The sequence below is a fragment of the Silurus aristotelis genome (assembly GCF_946808225.1).
Source record: "Silurus aristotelis genome assembly, chromosome: 14".
Taxonomy (NCBI): Eukaryota; Metazoa; Chordata; class Actinopteri; order Siluriformes; family Siluridae; genus Silurus; species Silurus aristotelis.
Window position 1 is genome coordinate 20,416,430 of NC_139587.1, and position 23,187 is coordinate 20,439,616.

The 23,187-nt window shown below is 36.0% G+C and overlaps 1 protein-coding gene across 4 annotated transcripts in view; it reads right to left on the minus strand.

Annotated features, from left to right (window-relative positions):
* Positions 1–21,802, minus strand: part of glra1 (glycine receptor, alpha 1) — a 51,219-nt gene extending 29,417 nt beyond the window's left edge. The window contains exons 1-4 of one of the 4 annotated variants that reach the window (XM_083560130.1): positions 21,601–21,802; positions 14,811–14,935; positions 6,289–6,327; positions 85–152 (exon numbers count right to left, since the gene is read on the minus strand). In XM_083560130.1, coding sequence (XP_083416256.1) covers positions 85–152; positions 6,289–6,327; positions 14,811–14,889 — 186 coding nt within the window. In that variant the 5' untranslated portion in view covers positions 14,890–14,935; positions 21,601–21,802. Of the gene's footprint in view, positions 1–84; positions 153–6,288; positions 6,328–14,810; positions 14,936–20,685 lie in introns of all 4 variants that reach the window. The other 3 variants (XM_083560127.1, XM_083560128.1, XM_083560129.1) reach the window with 3 other exon arrangements.
* Between the last annotated feature and the right edge of the window lie 1,385 nt (positions 21,803–23,187).

Below are 23,187 nucleotides of genomic sequence, written 5' to 3' on the forward strand. Positions count from 1 at the left end.
TTAATATCTGTAGAATATTTCTGCATTTATCAAGAAAACTGTAGAATCTGATATTTATTATGCAGCAATCATCTTTTAGCTTACCATTGTTGTTTCAGCAATGGATCCAAAACTGTTAATAAAAATGTTGCATGTTACATTCACGGGTGGACCTGTAAAAGAAATGGAAAAAGCATATATCAGTCATGTCAGGTGGAAAATTAGCCGAGTAGGTCATAACAATCAACAGCATTGGTTTAGGGTTTTAATAGTATAAAAGCCATGATTCATGTCACTTACCTGATGCTTAAGAAAATCAAAAGTCAAACAGAGGACCATTTAAGGAATGCATTATGAAAAGCACTATCTCTTAAGAACATTATTTAGGTAACAGTCGAGTGAGCTAAAAAAAAAAAAAATTCCACTGAGAGCACAGTATCAAGGTTAGAGAAAAATAATTCAATGTTGCAGTGACCCTCCTCGCTGGACCTGAATACTTGCTCGTACAAGCATTAATAAGATTAGACCGTGAGTGGAACAGACTTTCAATGAAACCTGGGCTATTCTGTAAACAGGCAAGTCAATATTGTTTAGATGAGCCATGACGTCCGTGTCTATTGTATAAAGTATGACTGCCAAGGTGCTCTCTGTTTTGGGGGCATTAAAATAATTAAAATATAGTCTTTGCCAGACAGACACAAGTCGTTCAATATCACTCATGTTCGCAGCAAATGGAATAAAAGCAAGGTATGAGTCTTCTTCCTGTACTTAAAATTCAGAGTGACACGTCTCATAAATGCTGTCCTGACCTGTTCCATATTTCTGATAATACTCACACAGAGCCCTCCTGCTTTTGTAAAAAAAAAAAAATTTAACAAATAAAATAAAACAAATCCAAATTCCCATCTCTGCCCACTGTCCACAGCTGTAGCACATCTCAGGGTGCGGAATAAGTACATTACTCGAAAGTAACATATATCAGTTTGCAAATGAGTGCAGTTTTCCTCTCATTTAGGTTGTAAATCTTCCCTAATAAAAGGGAAACAAAAGTACATACAAAAACATACACAGAACAAATTGCTACCTCAGTAGGTAATTCAATATTTTCGAATGCAAAACAAAAACAGCATTACAAATAATTGCAGCTCTGTTTTATGACATATAAGGTTTACATGTGAACAAAACATATGCGTAAGTATGAGCATGTTTAATGGTCGGTTTCATATATGTGTGAGCTAGATACATTGCAAGGGTTCTTTATCCGTACAGTTTGTGCACTCCCTTTACTGGCTAATGCGCTGCTTAGAATAATTTGTCTTTTCTTGATATTCCTGTGACGCAGTGCTGGGGAGCACTAGCGTCCTTGCTACCTATGCGGGTTTATTCCCCACCTACTCCAATGAGAAAAGAAAGACTTTGCTCATTAACTATAAGACTGGGGTGACTCATCACCCAGAATGCTTTATTTTACTACATTTTTACCAAATGAGCTGGGAAAAACTGCAAACACACACACACACACACACACACACACACACACACACACACACACACACACACACACACAGCAGCCATAAAAGAAAGAATAAATTTTTTTTTAGCCTCTCCGTCCCAGTGAATCGAAGCCTCATTTCGGTGGCATATCTCCACACCCTTTTCGTAGAATGACAGTAGTTAAGAGGCGTCCCACGTATCACTGCGCTTCCATATATTGCAGGATCATAAACACAACACGCTCGCTCTTAAAAGGGCACTTTTGCCCCTCCTAAAGGAAAACTGATCAGAGAAAGCTTGGTTTTTTGGAAGCTTTGTTGCTGTAGGCTATGAGCAATCAAGCTACTAAAAAGTGCAATGAAGAAATAAAAAAAAAAATTTATTGTTCTGATTCGTTTCTGCAGAAAATATTTTCCAGCATCGTCCTCAGCGAACGTAACCTTCAGGCTTTCCAGGCAAATTGTATAGTTCCACACAGATGCAAATACAAAGGAGGAAAACGCGTGCCTAGAGACCAATCACTATTTTATTAACCAACACTGCGACCCCGAAACATGGAGACTGTGTTATAGCTGTCACTTACACAACACACTGTATCAGCCAACGTAACAATAGCAAGGTTAGAACATGGTAAAGCTTTAAGAATGAAATCAAACACCCAATACCCAAACCCCTAATCTGTCCCCTCTCCCCAGCTATTCGGGGGCATATCATGCCTGAGCTGGTGTGACCACATGACAGCACTCTAAAAGCAAAGCGAACAAATTTATTACAATAAACTGGCACTCAGGATGCCTTTCGGATAAGTGGATTGCCACTGAAGAAAATGCGCCACATAAATAAAGAGATCTTAATGATATTGCTTATGTTGAAAAAAGGTCCAGCTGCTCTCAGCAGAATCACAATGCCCATGGCACATTAAATATTCATATCACCCAGGCTGTACCTAGAAGGTGTTGGCAAGGCAAGTTTTTATTGAACTAATAAACAGGATATTACCCACATGCATAGACAAGTGGCGCACAACTCATTTTGCCTTCTCTGAAGGCGAGGAGAAAGCAAAATGCTCTTTGGTTGCCTCGCCTAGAACTCTATGCCTCTGTATGATGTGATAAATGTCAAAGGCTCGGTTCTTTGTTTATAAGCACCCGAGTTGACTCAGGTTTTTGAATTTCAGGCAGCAATCGTGTAGAAAGAAATTCAAGCCGATTCACGCTGCAAACAGCATAATTTTGCACAAATAAAATGGCAAAACATACAGTATAACCAAATAATAGCACTGCATTAGAAAGCAAGGGATATAATGTTAATGTTAGAAAATCTGTGTATTTTTTCAACATATTCCCAAATGATCATCACGGTGACAGTATTATGTATATATAGCTCCCTATTGTGAACTTGACAGGATCTTATAATGCATTTCTATGAAAAACAACTATTGTAGAAATATCCTAAAGTCCAAACAGCTTCCCCTCCAAGCTCTGCTATCTTACTCCTCAATCCTGCCTAAAATGCTAAATAATTTGACTATTTCTGCACTTTGCTTATACCTGCAACAGCATCCAGATAAAACACGAGATTAGGATGCAGCCCGACCATCTATCATTGTGCATTTCATTCGGCTAGAGGCAACCTCCACTATTAGAAAGATTGTATTAAAATTCATAAAAGTAGGGTTGCTGTGGGCCAGACTGAGCGAACAGTGTGAGCCTGCAACGTCACACTCCTGAAAGTAATGACAGGTTGCTAAATCACCAGAGTCCCTTCGCTGCCCCTGAGGCTAGCGCTGACTGACATGGGGACATGACAGCCTTGTGCATGGAGAGGGACATAAATCAATAGGAGGGCCATGGCATGCAGTTCGGGATAGAGAACAAATTGACTGCAGTGTGATTATACTGGCTTACGAGCCTAGTTATTTTTTTCTTTAGATCAGATGAAGGATAGGACAATGTGGTCAACAATGTAGTGGAGGTGTTTACTCTGAGACAGCAAATCGTGGTTTTATACTATGCTGTTTTAGAACTGCTATGTATTGCAAAAAAAAAAAAAAAAAAAGAAAAACTGAAAGAATTGTCTGACATTACAATAGTCTGACATTACAAAAGATCGGCTCTTCTCTATTTGAGACCACAGCAGCACATTCTCTATAATAGCCAATCCCTGTGTGGTATAATTATATGATTAATACCTTACTGAGCCCATAAGTAAATATTATACATAGGCCTGAACGTTGTTTAAGCATAAATGTCACATGATATTTTCCAAATTAGGGAGACATGCCAAAAAAATAAAATAAATAAACAATTAGAAAACAACTATTTAAACGGGTTGTTATCTTCCAAGTCAGTATCAGTCTAACAGCATAGCAGAAGCTTTGCGTTACGCTGTGCTTTAGTGTACCTCGTGATCGTAGTCTTTTGAGTACTGCAGAGGAGCTTCCCTTACCACTATAGCAATACAATTTTCAAATTCAAATACCTACATAATGCTGAGAAATAAATACATTTAATTTGAATAAGTAAATAAATAAATCTGAGCTTGCATCTTGGACAAAGAAAAAATCACAGTGTGTTTCTATTTGAGCTTAAAGACCTTCCCATATGATGAAAAAGAAAAACAAATCTCCTGAAACAGAAAATGTTCCCCTGCAGGACAATCTAATGAAAGCTCTGAATGATCCAGCCTGAAGCAATCAGTGTAACTCGTGAAGAAATATAACTTCTTTTAATGTTTCACTGTCATGATACCCTCTTGTATAATTTATCCTAATTATCAAGTGATAAATGGTGCATCACAATCAAAATGAAAATGCCACGATGCGTTGAGGCATTTGACTTTGATGTAATGTATGCATTAACTTGACGTGTGCTGCACTGACATTTATTTTAAAACGAACAAAGTTTAAGGAATCAGAAAGACTAGCGAAGACTAAAAGGCAAATCTGCACAACTTAATGCTTTTTTTAAAATAAATATCATATTTCTATAAATCGCAAAGAGTAACAAATAAAGAAAACAAAACCAACTGTATTTTTCAGGCTTTGGACAGCCTCTACAAGAAAGAGAGCCCTGGTCAATCAAGTCCACTAGCTAAAGTAAAATAAACTAGAAGCCGAGACAAAATGTACTGATGTAGAATTATTAGCCAAAATATAAAACACAATTTACTGAGGAAAAACATCAGCCAGGTCCTAAAAAAAAAATTTATTATGAAAAATATCATTAGCCAGAAGCTAAAATAGAATTTACTGAGGTAAAATTATTAGCCAAATGCATTGTCCAGAAACTGGAGTAAGAATGCACATAACATGAAATTCATTAAACTGGGATGCTACTGTTTTCGTAATTACTAAACAGTACTACTATTTTATACATTTTGATTTGTTAACTAACTTAATATCTGCTACTCATATTTTAATTCTCCAGATCATATTGTCTATAAGGAGCCAAAAAATGCTTTGTGACCATATCCATTGGTAAAAGCGCTATACAAATAAAACGTAATTGAACTGAATACCAGCATAGAAATGTCAAATGAATGATAAAAATATATGCTGTTTTCAGAAGAGTTTGCTGCTGTAAGGTAATATTTTGGGGGGATAAATGATAATTAAAAAGCTGCACAATGTATAAAGAATAATGCCAACTAAGGCGATTTGTGGATGCTGATGCAATGACCATCCATCTGATAGCAGTGGCGCACTGAAACGTATCCCCGAGCTGTGCATTATTCAACACCAAACTGTTGTGTTTGGAAATGAGCCATGTATACAACATCCTGAACCGTTCTTGATAAAGCTAAATAAAAGGAGTGTAACAAGGATTCGATGCCAGTGCTGAGCCAACAGGGCTAAGACTGCAGTCAGTGCTAAATCTACTCCTTTATTCTCCACATGCACACACACACACACACACACACACACACACACACACACACACACACACACACACACACACACACACACACACAGAGAGCTCTGATACTTACTAGTGTCTTGGTACATGCCAAAAAATAATTTTTTATTCCATTCGAGCATTTTGTAACCAAAATTATTTATTAAAAAAAAAAACTAGTGCAGCAATAAGTCTTACAATCGGAAAGGTAAACATCATTAAACAATGCTAGTTATAAAGCCCAAACTAGCCAACTCTATATAGCACCAAGAGCTTCAGGGTGCGTCAAGAGCAAACGCCAAAACGCTATTATCCACAGAGAGGCAAGACTTAATAACAAACTGATTTACCAGCCTAGAGCAAATGTTTTGTGAACACTGAGCCAGCTAAAATGCTACACTGGTTAAAAAAAAAATCCTATTTTAAAACAAACCACATTTGTAAATGTTATTTGTAAAAGCAATAGTAACATTCAAGATAAAAAAAAAAAAAAAAAAGAAAAATACATATACATATATGACATACAAATAGTTAGTGTGCCGCCCAGGATACTTTCAGCTGACACGCAAGATAAAAAATGAGTACTGACATTGAAAAGAGAGAGAGAGAGAGAGAGAGAGAGAGAGAGAGAGAGAGAGAGAGAGAGAGAGAGAGAGAGAGAGAGAGAGAAGAAAAACGTCTGGATTACTAATACCATAGTATATACAGATATTCAGCTGTAAATAAATCACTGAAAGAATAAATAGGTAAATGTGTGGTCTTAAAACACACATCTCCATCTACTGTTACAGACCACTGTATGCCAGAAACCTTACACAGTCTAGCTACTGCTTTTTTTTTTTATTATGTGAGAGGGACAAAACTCCAGGTGCATTAACTACTCAAGTTAATTAGTCCTGGATAAAGAAAAAGGAAGTACCTTTCTTGTGAGTACCATCCGATTTGGGGCCTTGTGGGTCTAATGAAAAAAAGATCAGGATTAAACATAATAATATTCTAACATCAATAAATGTTATGCCTTCATTTTCTCTGCAGAAACAAGAAAGAAAACATAAGAAGCATGGCCCAATTCCTTTAGCTAGTTGACGTTACCATACACTTGTGCTTTGAAATGTATGTCAGGGAAGACTAGGGCCAGCATACTAAAGGCAAGAGCGGGTAGGATGCAGTTATCTGTCCAAAAATCAGCGGGCAAGGAGAAGAGGTGATGCAGAGAAATGAAAACAAGGGTGTGCAATGCAGATCTCATTACAGGAGGCAAAGGTGGGTTAGCAAAATGCACTAAAAGATGCAAGTACATTATAGAGAAGGGAAAATGCAAAGACTACATGTCAAACTGGCTTCAGTGAGCTTTGTAGTTTTTCTTTTTTTTTTTTTTTTATCTTCGCTGATAAATTGAAAAAGCCAATTTTTTTTCCCCCTTGAATTCTTTCCTTTAGGGTCCTTTACTCCCCTTTGGAGGTATATAATCTCATCAGATAGCAGAACTGCATCAAAGTGAAATTACTCTGAAGTACAGAAGGCATTCGTAGGCGAATGCTCCGTACATTCTGTAGCCTTCCTTCCCTTCATCAGAGCATGTGATCTATCAGATTAAGCCATTTTCCCTTACAAATTTCAAGCACTCTAGTACAGGTTAGAGCTCAACCATTTCTCTTTTAGTTTGAAAAACAAATGTATCTTGAATCCAATTGTTTTTTTTCTTCTTCAAATTCCCATTAGCACATTTGCCTGTTGCAGTAATGATATTTTCATAATTACCATGTCTGCAGAGTAGGAACACAAAATGGGTGTACTGTATACTTGGTTAACAAGAGTGGAACAACTGTGAATTTCTTGTTTAAAATAAATGACACCAATGACTCTATAATAATACTAATACTACTACTAATAATAATGGACGAAGATAAAAAAAAAAAAAAGCACAAACATAAAAAAAAAAAAAACTCTTTTCCCAGTTGTTGATCAAAAGCAATTATATTGGACATAATAGTAAAATATGTAGAATGTGCCATTTCTGTGCACACACAGACACACACCTGCGCACACGCACGTGCACACACACACACACACACACACACGTATATGTTTATTATACACGTATCTGTACTAGCGCAAATCTCATACATCTGTCATGAAAGGCAAATTTATGATTATCTGCCTGGTGAGGGATGGAAATCTGCCTGCAGGAAAGATTCTTGTTGACTGCAGTAATCTGTCTGTGTAACTTGCAAGGGAACTCAGTCGTAAAATGAACTGCAATTACTTGGCATAAACATGAACTGCAGCAGACAGCTGACTTAAGCTCAGTAATGGGAGGCATTTTTCCTTCTATCATGCTACCTGACCAGCAATCCCCTGTGCCAACATAATCCTGTAGATTCAAAGAGGCTTATCCTTTGTGAGGAGGATCTGTATCAACGATTTGAGGCTCAATACATCTGACCCAGCTTTAACTGTGCTTTGTAAACGCTACATATTATAGTCGGTGTTGATCTGCAAAAGAGTTACACTCTTTATGAAGGTCAACAAACAACAGTATAAGCATATGCCGATTAAAACCTATAAAAAGAGGCTGTGCACCGATAACACAGTGGAGTCTTATTTAAAAAATAATTCTTTCATAAAAATAAAATTGAAGACCAACAGTTATAATTTCATCATTTATTTTTTTTCAACTCTTTCAAATTACACTACATGTAAAATTTAAGAAACATATATCCTTAGACTATTATAAGCATTTATTTGAGCAGTACTAAAAAAAAAAGTTTAAAAGAGCTTAATAGATGACAAAAATGACTGATCTGATCTGAATTACATATGTCACAATAAATAAATTATATTTTTCTGGTATTATTGTTTCTTTCCTGTATGTGTTTTATACATATAAAAGCCTAAACACAAATTCCAAAAATTAACATTTAAAAAATACTGACTATAAAAATGCAGATGCCGAAATGATTATTATTATATAATTATTATTATGTCATAAATACCAATTATAAAAACACAATTTTTTATATACTTTGGTCCATTAATAATACATTAGTAAACAGGTGGGACACACATTTTGATTGGTTAAATACTGAGTTTGATGACTGTGTTAGCCTCTATTTAACTTGATTTGAAGAAAATAAAGACTTTTGAGATTTGAATGTAGGGATTTATGTTGAGGGCTGAATATTTTATATCTAAAATCTTACCCCATAACATTTCTAAACAAAAGGAAATAAATTAATTTAGAATCTGCATGTATAAATTACACAACAGAAAAAAATGTTTATGTGACAACTTTGATGTTCGAAATGTTCGAAATTCATATTTAAATACTTGAATCAGCCAAACACACATTAGTATAACTACATCTATGATTGCATGTGTGCAACCATTACTGCAACATTCATAAACAGGAGAGTTCCATACTGGGTCCCAGTCATGCACCTTCGAGTCAGCATAGCTGAATTGCAGCAGCCATGCACACTGACTTTAAATATGAGCAATAACAGAATAAAATTCCCATGGTCGATAGTGTCTGCAGTCCTGAGAGAGTGGAAGCTTTTATAACAGCTTAAAATGTGTATAAAATGTTAAAATCAAATTTGCCCTGCTCCCTTAGTGTTGGATGACTGCTCTATCACACCACATATTTACTGGCCTGCACTGACTTTGCAGCTGTGCTCTGGCCTTTTTATGGCCCATGAGAAAACAACAATATTTCTGCTCCTACCTTACGACAGCAAGTGCCACATTGGCGATATGGTTTAAACTACTTTGATATGTTGGATAGATTACATCATTTGGCAGACGGGAATCCCCGAGAGACATGTTTAACGGCAGGATCCACTTTCTTTTGGGTTTGAGCTTGGTTTCAGCACACGAATTGGAATCGTCCAGTGCACAGTGTCTGATAGCATACCAACACACATAATTACATCTTTCGATTTTGTAAAGGAATCAAAAAACACAGGAACGAGTCCCTTATTTCCGACTACACATGAAGACTACACTCCCTCTCATTACCAAAGCCCTCATCAGTTAATTAAAGTCCAATTACTGAGTGCAGATAGAACCTAAATAAACATCAAGCTCCAGCAGCATATCATAAATCTTTTTCACAGGTTTGGATATAAATGAGGTGGAAATGCCTAATGATAATAAACAAGCATATAGGAACAAGAATATCCAGGAAACAGCAAAGACAGACACTACATACTTTATATTTACAAATGTACACCTATGGACCCATTTAAAAGTAAAATATCATAGTTCATATGTACCCTGATGAATAATATCATGCATTGTGGTCACAACAAAAGTTGGTTTGTTAGGGGAGATGGTATGATCAGAAACAGATTTTCAGCACCTTAGGTTGCTGGTTTTTTTGTTTTTTTTTAAGTTGACTGCACTGCTCCTCATATCCACTGACAAGGTGAACAAGGAGACTGCGGTTGCAGTTCACTCCACTCCAGTTGTCAACGAATGCTGGAGATTGCATCAAAGCTTGTTTGTGAAAGAGTCTCACTTCCTCACAACTTTCCTCACTTCACAAACACAGCAGAAGAAAATGCCCCCCCCCCCCCCCCATCCCCGATAAATAAGGATGTACTTGCTAAGGTGCAAATACATTTTTGCATATATAATCAGAATCATCAAATTTGGTCATCCCTACATGGTTTGCCCTAAATATGGCAGGATGGATATGGCTCTAAATCTTTGTAATGGATTTTTCTACACTGGATCCCAGTCATCACTGATATAGCGTTTCTTCTTATGTTGGCACATTTGGAGCTTGAGGCAATTCACTAGCATCAAATTAGTGGGAGGAGTGGTAGCCGAGTGCTCCTTCACAATAAGAGCTGGAAATAAATGTCTACTCAAGATAGACAGTGTGTGATCAAAAGCAACCTCAGGCTGAGGACACCATCATGAGTTCAGTGTATTAGATCTCTCACTGAATGAATGTCATTACTGTGCTCTACAGCAGAGCAGCCAAAGACAGGAACGTCAGTGCTTCCGGCTTAATGTGCTCATACACTTCTGACTTGACAGCCATGACATCCTATTGACTTTCATAATGTGTGTTCATGTGACCATGGATGCCTCCCTGCTCTCAGACAATGATGTAAATTTCATTGTCATAGAGGGTCACGGTTATTGTCATGTTTTTTGTTTGTTTGTTTGTTTTTTTCTTTCCAATTATGATTAGCGATCCAAATGATCATTTTATTTATCTTGCGTTAAACATACCCAAAGTTAGATAACCATCGTCCAACATTGTATTATGGTTTAGTGTAGGCGAATGATATATACCCAGTTTGAAAGTCACAGCACTTAACTTCACATATCACTTACGATGCATTCAACCATTGCATTCTTAGAAATGTATAGTACATTTTGAATGGATTGTATTTTCAGATTACTTTTTTTAAAATGAATAATAATAATAATGATGATTAATTATAATAATAATAATAATAATAATAATGATAATTATAATAATGATGACACCTTAACTCTGGACTGTCACTTCAACTCTGGATTTAAACAGCACAGTGTCACTTTATATCACACCATACTGCACATGCACACTTTAAGGACAATCACACTAAATCACTTTCATTTGTAGTGTCAATATCCACCATACTCATTCATGTATATACATATATTTTCATATATTTTTCTATAGTGTATACCTTTTATTTATCTACGTCATTATTTTATCCTTAAATGTTACTCCTTTTTTATGCTTAAATGTTGGAGAGTCGTACAAAGCATTTCACTGCATGTCGTACTCTGTATGTATGTGATTGTGACAAATAAAATTTGATTTTGATTTGATAATAATAATAATAATAATAGCTCAATATAAATCTCTTTCGCAAGCAAGATTCCGACACACTTACATTGTGAAGACAAGCTCAGCATGGCACTGCTCTATTAAAACTGCTGTTTGTGTGTTTGTGTACTTTAAAATAGTTCTGCTCGTTTACTGACCAACAAAATATACCAAACAACATTCTCACTGTTAAGCGAAAGCCAATGATTAAGGAAGCCAAAGACTTTTGTAGACATGTTTTGTAGCCATGTTGCCAGTCAAAATTATCTATATATAGAAGAGATTATCTTTTTTTAACCACCAATCCTGTAAATTAATTCCTGCTTAAATAATGTTCTTTTTTTAAATCATGTGTTACATAAACATCTGCTTTGATAGGACAAGAAATCTTATAGGCACCCCACATGTTCCACATTAATTTAAAGCCATCTGGATACAGAAACTTTGTATCACAGAGCAACAGTGCCACTAATTTATTACTTAAATATTTGTATTAATTTTTTTAAAATAGGAAGAATTAAGTCATATTATTGATTCTTAGCGAGTAAATCATAAAACGGCTTTCGACCAATTTTTGGCAACATAAAAATTCACGTTTTCTAATTTAGCTGTTTGTTATTTCACACAAACAAGATATTAGAATGGCAGAGTGAAATTGCTATGACAAACATTTCATGGATTAAAGATTTTGTCACATAATTAACTGTTAGCATGTGTGGCACAGACACAAATGTTCACCCTGCAGTTACATCTTTTCTCACATTGTTTAGCAGTTGGTTTCCTTTTCTCCTAGTGTGAATAACTGTGTATTAGTGTTATTCATTGGTTCATTCCTTAATATTAGGTATATGTTTGTTCATGAGGCACCCTCTATTGAAGCTTGATCATAATTTTGAGTAGGGCTAAAACGATTCCTTGAGTAACTGGAGTATTTAGAATACAAAAATTTGTTTGTTTGTTTAATTAATTTAGTCCATTTAACTACACACGGAGCACTGTGTTTCCCCACGAACCATTATTACTGACGCACTACCCGCTCTGCGCTCTGGACAGGTAAACATAGAAGACGCTGCGGGAAAAATAAAAAATGGAGGCACAGGGGGAGAAAACAGTGAGGGGCGAGGAGAAGATTCAGGCCTATTTTATTCAAGTTTGGGATAATTTCAAACTACTTTCCTGTCCACTTATTTTTGCCTCTTACAAAAGATTCAAGATTTTAATTTGTCACAATATGCATATTAAATGCATACTTATATGCAGAATACAACTCGCAGGGAAATTAAAACCAGATCGGCTGCTCAGAAATGGCGCATTAAGTAAAAGGGTCTGTAAGTATAAAATATAAGAGAATATGAGAAAACAAAAAAAGTAAGAGAAGATATGAGAGAATATATTGTAGAACGATCAGGTGGTATTTTTAAAATAGCTGCAAAGCCTCCCAAGAAGACTGTAAAGGCTTATGTCATGCCAGAGCTGTAGTTAGGCTGAAACTTAAAAGTTAAGCTACACAACATAAATGTAATGTTTAGGTTTTATTATTATTTTTTTATTACTATTATTTTGATGCATGCCTTCGTTTTAGATTGTATTATGTTGACCTTTTTTTAAAGTAATTTGAAATTGATTTCTATATTTTATTTCTATATTTGTAATTGCATTTTGATGTAATATGATTATTATATGCACTAAATGGGTTTAGTTTTCACAGATATTCCTGTACGCAATTCCAGCAATAAAAATGTAGATTTTTCTAAAAAGAAAACAAATTACTTGTTCATGTTAAAAGATCTGCCTTATTTACTCTTGTATATTTAGTATTGCTCTTTAATTATGAAAAAGTAGCTCTTATTTATCCGATTACTCGATTATTCGGTTATATATATATATATATATATATATATATATATATATATATATATATATATATATATATATATATATATATATATATATATATATATATATATAAAAGAAAGAAAGAAAGAAAGCAAGAAAGAAAGAAAGAAAGAAAGAAAGAAAGAAAGAAAGAAAGAAAGAAGGGCTGCAGCTATTATTTTAGAGATATATACATATATATACATATATATATATATATATATATATATATATATATATATATATATATATATATATATATATATATATATATATATGTATATATATGTATATATCACTAAAATAATAGCTGCAGCCCTTCTTTCTTTCTTTCTTTCTTTCTTTCTTTCTTTCTTTCTTTCTTTCTTTCTTTCTTTCTTTCTTTCTTGAGTAAGTGAGTAAAATGAATTGGTTAACAATATAGTTATAGCACACAAAGAGTCATGTGCAAAATTATGGAAACTTTGGAAATTTGTATTCCACACAAAATAAAGGTTCTTTGTTACACTTTCAGAACTGAATTATTTGATAAACATTTACTTAAAACAAAAAGTCTGAAGCTAAATCAATGCATCAACCGCTCCAAATGCGTTTACCAAACATCCCTCAGAACATTTCAGCATACGGCACAAAAAGGCAGTAACCTTAGCTGGGAGCAAGGTTAAGAAGCACACTATAAGAAAACCAGTAAGACCTTTTCCTTTCAAGCAGCTTTAAAAGAGAAGATAGAATAGACACAATCCTCCTGAAATGCAGCACTTTTACCTACCGGGACCTTAAATGTTGAAGTGAAAAGCACAAATGGTGGTCCAATTTTAATTCAATGTTAATTCCAGGTTGTGATTTCATTTTCATTACTATCATTAATGACTAACATTAAAAATAAATATATATATATATATATTTATATATGTGCAGATATGTAAACATATTTACTGCCAAGACCATTTGTTAAAATGTTCAGCAATGATAAGGAAACCTCTGACATTCATCTTTCAGCACCTCTTTTTTGGGGTTGAGGTCGTTTCTAACACTATTATCGCACATATCCCATTTAACAGTAGATGAAAAGGCAAATACAACCTCACACCCCCTCTCTAAAAACACTGACGTTAAGTTACAGGCCCCATATAGGAATGTAGCCAGCCTAGGAAAAGCCTTCAAAGGAACAGCCTCATAAAGTCTTAAACAAAGATTATCACAGGGATCATTTTCAAAAATGAATAGAAATTAAAAAATCCAATTTCACATGCTAATTCTTTTTTTGTCATGCTTCGCCGCACTGAAATATGGACATAGCTGCTTTGCTGTTCCATTCACATGCAAATGCGATTTTTCAGTAAATCTTGGGGATTGTGATTCAAACTTGACTAGGCAACCACACACAAAAAAGTTTACAGGTTTTTTTAAAGCTTATATTTTTCTCTCTGTCTTTTTTTTTTTTTTTTTTATTCCAACGACTTGTTTTCTATAGGAAACCCAGTAAAGATTGAGCATTTCAGCATATGGTGGAGACATTTTGGATCAATAGCACAATTGATCACTTGCTTCCGTAGCTTTTTTCTTGACCAGTGATCAATGGTGGAAATGCACTTTACTTCAATATGCAATTTGGAACAAATCCCCAGCTCTAAAAGACACATGCCCAAGCATTTCCATCTATTCAATCCAAGCCATTGCTTGGCTACATTCCTGTGTTTTTTCACCGGTGTCTCTGTGGCTGCACCTACCTTTAAAATTAGGTCTGATTCTTGCGTCGTACCCAGACACTTTCCCCATGAGTTTGTCCAGGAATTCTGAAGGGGGCATAGGGGACGCAGCTTTCCGTGCTGCAGCTTGCTGAGATGCTGCCAAGCTGAAAAATAAGATCGAGAAATAGAGGCAGGTGTGTTAGAAAATGCCTACACCTTTTTTTAAACAACCTGTTTTTGTGTGCAATGAGGCCTACATGAACTATTTAAGACAGTATTTGAATTACATGCGTTCAGAAGGTGCAAAGACATATATACAAGAGAAATATCACGTACTGTCAATCCTATTAACTCAATATTTTCCCTTTACCTTTAGCAACAAGATTTCTATCTTCAGTTGGGTAAATCTTTCTCAAATAATCTTTTCCCAGTTTTTTTTTTTTTTTTTTTTAACTTTGGCAGATCCAAACATAGATTCTTTACATTACCTTAATTTTAGTTTTACTTAAAAAAAAATGTGAATAATAAATATATATATTTATATATCATGAATAATATATTGAATAATACTGTATAATGAAAGGGGTCAACTGACCAAAACGCTCACTTCATTATTCAGTTGTGATGCTCTGGTTTAATGAAGAAACAAAAAAAACCCATATTTTTTAAATCACATCCATTTGGTTAGAATAAGCTTTGTTTCCCTTATTTACTTGAATCACAGTGTGCACTGGAGCTGACATGGACTTCACAGATTTGTCTAGAACCTCATGATAGATTTTAGAGCAAATCTATTAGAATGTCATCTAAACACATGCTCTAAGACAGGATTAGGCATGAGGAAGAAGCAGTTAAGCAGTTGACATGGTCTATATCACAACATTTGCTTACAGTTCAATAGAGACCTAGCATTTACCGTCATTGGTTTGAAATATTATATCAAGACGCTGAAAACGTCGGGTTTATTTCCAATTCGAAACAAACAGAATTGTGTTGGAACTCAAGAGACAGGCAGAAATGTCTTTTAATTTCAGAACACCAAAATACTTAATCAAGACATAATTAACTAATCAAAATCCCCAACCTTAAGCAAAATTATGATTTCTTACTTTTTTGCAAATATATACATTAAACATATGAAGAGTTTTTTTGTTATACAGTTGCCAAATAATTACAACAATGCATTAATAGAAGCGATACAATTCTATATCCTATATTCTATTCTATCTATATTCTATAATTAATATTTTTGCAGAATTCACAGCATTATGTACTGCTACAGTTTGCTAGCTGACTGTTGCTCTCCCTGCTGATTTTGCTGGCACAAGACTGCAGCCATATATTCCCTTTTTTATTACAACTATAAAAAACCAAACATAGTTGAATAGTATGATTACAAGCGCTCATATCATATTTTAATATTAAATTACAGAGTACAAATACAGAAATTATGAATACTAAAGATATTAAAAGTAGCAAGCAGGCACTGCCCACTCACTTTTATTGTGTCACGAGATACAAAGCTGAAATAAAAAGACATCGAATTTGGACATTGGCATTATGGTATCATACTGTGATGACCTGATAATATAAATGGAACTAAACAGATAGCATATTGTGAATATTCTGCTTGAAGTGTGCAAAAGCTTAAGAATTAAAGCAACCATGTGCCTGCAGTGTTTGTCATCTGTTCAGGCTAAAGGTCACTATTACTGTTTAAACACCTACTGGTTTAGAGCAGACTTTCTCCCTAGTCACTGTTCATGTTCACTGCCACTGCATTGATTACACACACACACACACACACACACACACACACACACACACACACACAGACACACAGACACACACACGCACACACACACACACAAATACAGCAAGATAATCATTCAAATTTATTTTCCCCAAGGACCAATTTACTGATCACAGAATCAATGTTTGACCAAAAAAGACGATCAATAATCACTAAATAGCTCAGAGTAGTACTCAAATCACCTACGTCCATGAAACACCTACTTGCTTCGTCCAGCTTTTCTTTCATTTCTGTTAAATCTGTGGACGACACACCCCCGTTCAAAGTTAACTAACCAGCAGCCAGCCTCACCCTGCTTCATACATCATTAGGCTTTTAGCTCATTAACATCCACCACTGCGGTCTTCTTGAGTGACTGTTCAGGCACATTTCTAATTTTACACTGTTGTGTTGCCAAGTACATATCACAGAACAAAAACCCATCTAAAAGACAGTTTTGAAAAAACTGTCTGTATACATATATAAATAAATAAATATATATATATATATATATATATATATATATATATATATATATATATATATATATATATATATATAAAAATGCAACATGTTTTTTATTGTAGGTTAGTAAATAAAACGGTGCTAAATAATGCATAGGCCTTAAATAATAATAATAATAATAATAATAATAATAATAATAATAATAATAATAACATGTTAATAGATAAAAGCTATTCCAACGATTCTGTGATTTATTCCAAAAAGAAATGTGAGTAACCGAGACATTATTAAATAACAAAGCTGTGCAAAATGAGTCAAAATGATGGCAAAGAAGTGTCTTACAATTCGGTCACAATGCGGCAGATATTTGCTCGTGTAGGTGGCCGTAATCTGATGGCTTGCTTATTCAGCTGTGTAAAATGTAAGAATATAAAATGGCACATTACAAGTCTTCCTGGTATGTAGACACAATACATTCAGCATTAATAACACCGCCGAAATCTGTCTCTTTCCTCCTGAAGATATGGTCTTGCAGCGAAACCCCAACAAGATTAGTCATGGTTTGGCTGATTGTTGTGTTGTGTCTCATTCACAGATTTATAGCTATTATAGTTCCCTTTACATGAGCCCATACTGTTGATGAAATCTTTGTGACAGTGTGAAATCTGGGGTCCCTGTCTCCTTTCAAGTGATCTATTTAGATTTTCTGCTATCAGCTCCATTCATGTTTAGAAATGCGTGTACCCTTGTTAGTGTGACTCATTTTTAGCATACTAATAAACCATGTCTAATGATTAAAAATGGTAAAGATCAAAGCGGCGCTGTTCTAATTAATTTGGATCGATCTTGGTGGAGGCACTTGTGAGGTCTTTACACTACTGCTGATGCAGCACCAAAAAAAAAGACATAGCTGAGCCTCCTTCAAGAAAAAGAATATGCAAACAACTCCGACACTTGCAAGCATTCAGTCAGTAGAACTGAAATCATTTTCATATCCGTGCATTTTCTAATACTTGAAAACCATCGAGCCATGTTCACTTCCAATACGTCCGTTAGACATTCCCTGCTAAGCCAATTCAGCCAGTCTCGACCAAACCACTAGCATAGACCTTGAACTCTAACATAGAATAAAATATCTACACCTTTTTTTAACATTTGCCACTACATTCACACAGCATGACAATCGCAATTGAATCTTAAATCCTAAAATTAAACTAAGTTGTTGCTGATTGGAGTGCACTGCACTGCTGATTCACCTTTTTCCATGACTTGGAGTGATAGTTTGTTGATAATTCATTTGAAGTGCAATCAGTCTTGGGCAGTGAGAATCGATAACGTATTGTAATGCATGTGAACTTGCCCAAAACCAATACTACCATGAATAAGAAAGAACTCCCCTGAGCCAAGCAACGTATTTTCTTCTGGTCAAAAAAGTTCGATTCATAACTGCCCATTCTTCATGCAGCAGTAACAAAGAGATAGAAAAAAAAAAAAAAGAAAGAAGAAAAACAGATTACAGGGCCACTGCAACCAGCTGTGCTTGGATAATTACCACACAGGGTCTGATGTGATCGAGCCACACATAATGAATCCCATTCTTATTATAAACAACGCTGTTTAGACTCTACAGTGCAATTTTTTTAAATTGCTTTCTACTCTCAGGAATGAAATTGCTTTCTACTACTAACCTGCCTGTGCACTGGTATTTTCAAGGCTGGCTCAAGGTCACACTGGGCAATCCACATAAAGCAAATGCAGTTTGCATATAGTTCAACGGAATCATTTAGAAATTCATTTTGCATCTACTTGTTCTGGTTTGGAGGCCTTTAATGATCCCTTCATATTCCTATATTCAGTGATAAGGCATAATTATGAATAAACAAGACACATAGTAAGAATAACCAAGTTACAAGACTCTTTACTTGAGACTAACCTCATCTCCAGCAAGCTTACCAAGCTCCATTCGTAGCAGGTGTATTTTGTAATATCAGTATTTTGTATCTTTGTGTGCTGAAAACATATGCGTTTTTAATAGATTCATGTGTACTGCTTCACTGATTTTTAGCAGCTGCTTTATTCTGATCAGGATCATGTTGTTTGCAGAACACTAGGCACAAGGCAGAAATACACCAAGGATAAGACAATGCTACATCACAGGGCCCCAAGTACACCATTCACATACTGGGATTATCCAAAGCAGCCAGCATGTTTCTCCCAGCACATATCAGCATGTTTTTTGTGCCATGCTGCCCAGCTAATGCTGACATAGTTACAAATTGGAAAGGGTTTGGTAATAGGAAAGGCATGTAAAATAAGACCATGTAGCTTATGGGTGGTTTTTGATTCTTATTCCTCCAATAATACCAACAATGCCTCGAATAGAATCCCCACTCCAGTGGACACGGAGTTATCAGATGCAATTTCTATAGAAAAAGAAATGGCGGTGGTGTACGATTTGTATTCATCAGTGGTACTGGCATTGACATGATAATCAATGTGTGGCAATACGTCTGCATGTTGAATGAGGTCTGTGGTCAGGCTGAGACCGGGAAAGAGATATCAATTAAGAGAATTTGCAAAGTTCAGCAGTGAACGCTGATACTGCAATATCGCGATTCTAGCTCATAAATTAATGGCCCATGCAGAATACAAAAATAACTGCTACCAGCTCTGACGCTACAGTTAACAGAACATTCAAGACACTGATGCACATTTCAGTGCATTTATGTTTTGTATGACAATGTAGAATACATGAAACAGAATAGTGATTTTTCTCTTTTGTGAGTAAAGGTACTTACATTTTACTCATTATACGGATTTACACAGCTTTCACAGAGCAGCATTTTATATCATGGGACAAATGAGACCCTGACTAACCAAATGTCCTATTAGCAAAGACACACACATATAGGACAAATATCGGTAATGTCCAAAAAATGAATATTAGGTGCTGAACAATATAGCTGCCTCTTTGGATATAGATATGGATTTATTCAGTACGAAGAAGGAACAGAAAATAAAAAAACAAAATGTTCGCTTTTAATTCAATAGTAAACAAAGTGTTAGAAATTACACATTGGGGGAAAACATTTTAGACTGTTATAGATGCACTAGGGCCTGACTACAGTGGATTATCCTTCTGCTTAGAAGAAGAAAGACTCTTGGGCATATAGTCAATCAATTTCAGATTTAACTGACACCTTTTCGACAATAAATTAATGATGTAAGCATCCAAGACATAGGATTTGCATGTTTTCTTTTTGATACTGAGTTCTTTCAACGCTTTAGTTAAACCCAGTGGGAAATAAAGTCATTGCGGTCAGTGGACGCTAGTAGTCGCTGTTTCGCTGTTCGTTCTGCTACACTGGAACCGCATGCAGGTTTCCTGGCTTTCTTCTCCTGCCTCAACGGGGAGGCATTAGCCTGGGAGCAATTATACACACTGTCAAATGCCTTTACACACAAACAAAGCATGAAGCAGATACCCCTGGGTACTAACATGAGCCATCATAAAACGTTCACCAGCCCCCTATTAAAGTGTCCTGCTGAGAACGCCCATGCAAGGCTGCATTAAGCCACGAATGAAGCCACATTCCCAATTTACTGGCATAAAGTAAATCGTTTCACATTTCACCAGTTGAAATCGCGTCTACTCACCTGAAAAACACTACGGTTTCCCATAAATAAATCCCGAGTGCGCTTAATCTACACATTGTGGCAGCTTTGAGGTCTTCCTTTTTTCCCCCACCGACTTCTCAATTGCAATGCTGCTGCTGATGGTGATGCTGATGATGATCGATTGCTATTGTGTCTGCTCGCGTTTAGGATACCAGATCCAAAGGTGTAAGCCAGGGGGATGCGTTTAAGCCCATAGAAACAAGGTGAGCATGATCCTGCCAGCGGATGTCGGCTGGAACCCAGCGATGCTTCAGTTCGCGTGTTTCAGAAGTATCGGGACGCGATCCAGCTCAATTGCAGACGATCACTCCGGGCAAATCCATAACGGCGCGCAAAAACGACTCAAACGCTCGTGAATTCCGCGGTGTTTCCACACGTGCACGCCGAGTTTCAGCGTCCGGGTTTGAAACTCTCAACCTCCGAGTCAATGCGCGATTCCGAAAAGAAGTTATAATAAATAAATGTTTTGTTATGGTGTTTTTTTTTTCTAGCTTTCTTCACGCATTCAGTGGCATGCGCTCCGAGATACAATGCGTCGCTTCGGAGCCGCGCGCGCTCGCAAGAAGCCGGCCGGTGCGCACCGACGCGCTTTTGCAGATTTCCTTATTTCCTGCGTTTCCCAAGGGCGAACCGATACTGCTGCAGGAAGCCACTTCCATTGTCCGGTCCACTTTAGAAGACACGACTCGTTTTCGATTTCATATTTTATTTCTCTTTCACCTTTTTTTCTCTTCTTTAATTAATTCCAGTAAAAAAAATCAGTGCAAAACCCAGAATTGTAGGACAAACGAAAGTGCGGCGCCCAGAGCGTCTCCCGGTCCCCCCCTTAAGCCCCGTGCAAACGCTGCCGTATTTCTTGCTGCAGTCATTTAGTAAACTCAAAAAGCACCTCACCTTTGCGCGCACGCCCCCGCGCCGCTGCCATTGGTCCGAGCAGAAGACGCCGCCGTTTCGATGATGCTTCCCTCGCGGACGCGCGCGCGGCCGGGAGTGCGTGTATGCGTGTGCGCGCGTGACCGTGACCGTGCGTGTGCCCGTCTAAACGAGACTGCAGGTTCACGAAGGCAGGTGTAACCTCCAGTGCCTTGAAACGAAAGGTCGAAGTGTGGTCATCTAATCAAGCATTCCGTATCTGTTCTCCCTAATGGAACTCAGATGACACGTGGATGAAGGCTCAATTATCCCCCATTATACACCTGTTTAAAAGTCGTTAAAGATGACGGAGGTGGTATATGGACTTTTCATTTTCAGATGGGTTTTTGACGTGATCTTGATCAGCCCTAACATTGGTGGATGAAGTAGACAATTCCTGCACATGACTATTTAAATCAAATTTTCAATTGTTGCATGCACACGGTGAGAGCCTTAGATCGCGGAAAATCTCGCGAGAATTGGGGGGGGGGGATATGATTGCGGTCTAGCAACAGGATGAACGCAAATTGTGTTCAGTGACAAACGGTATGATTTTCCAAAATGTAGTAAAGCAGAAAGTTAGATATATTAGGCATTAAAATGTATGTTAAAAAAAATTCCCAATAATAATAATAATACATATTTTAACTACATTAAGGCCCCACCAATCATGACCAAGAACAGAAAGCACAGGGACTGAGCAAAATCACACTCTTTCACTACAGCACACTTTACAGGACACTCAGCATTCAACACTGAACTTAGCATTCAACCACAGGCTGCACAACTGCAACCTAAATACTGACAAATCATAAACCTGTTTTTACCTCATCCTGCACTTTACAGCTAAACATCAATTCCTTTAAACTTCTTGATTGATTTCATTCTCATTTAATTTCATTTTCATGATGATTTAATACATTTTCACAATTCCAAATATGTATATGGGGCCTATGTCTTCATATTATCTGCATTGTAAAGAATGTATTTGAATTTATACACTAAAATACTGTATTCAACCTGAATAAATGCTTGAATGAGTATTTCCCTATTCTGGAAAGATTCGTACTGACAGATTATATTTATCCAAAGACCAAAGATACCAAAGATTTATACCAAAGATTTTGGTAATGATATGCAACCCTTAATTTGTTCTGTTAGCAATGATTTATATTGCTTTTTTTTTTTATCATCGTTTAACAGTTTCTTAGTTACTTAGTTCTAAATGTGTCATTCAATATATACAGTTTTGCATATAAATACAGAATAAAAATGTAATAACAAAAATACAGTAAAATATGTCCTAACTGTAAACAAATAATAGATGAAGAAGCAGAAATATTAAATACAAGGTGCTATGAATATATAAGATAATTTTTATAGTGTATTTGTGCTGCCGTTTAAATTAGACTTATTATATATCTCTATATCAAATCCCATTTCAATGCACATATTGACTTATTTCTTCTCTTTTGATATCATTGGTCTTGGCAGATAAGATTAAAGGTAAAATGGCAATATCAAGAAGCTGTAAAATTTATTTAGTGCGTCTTTTTGTTTTTCTTGATG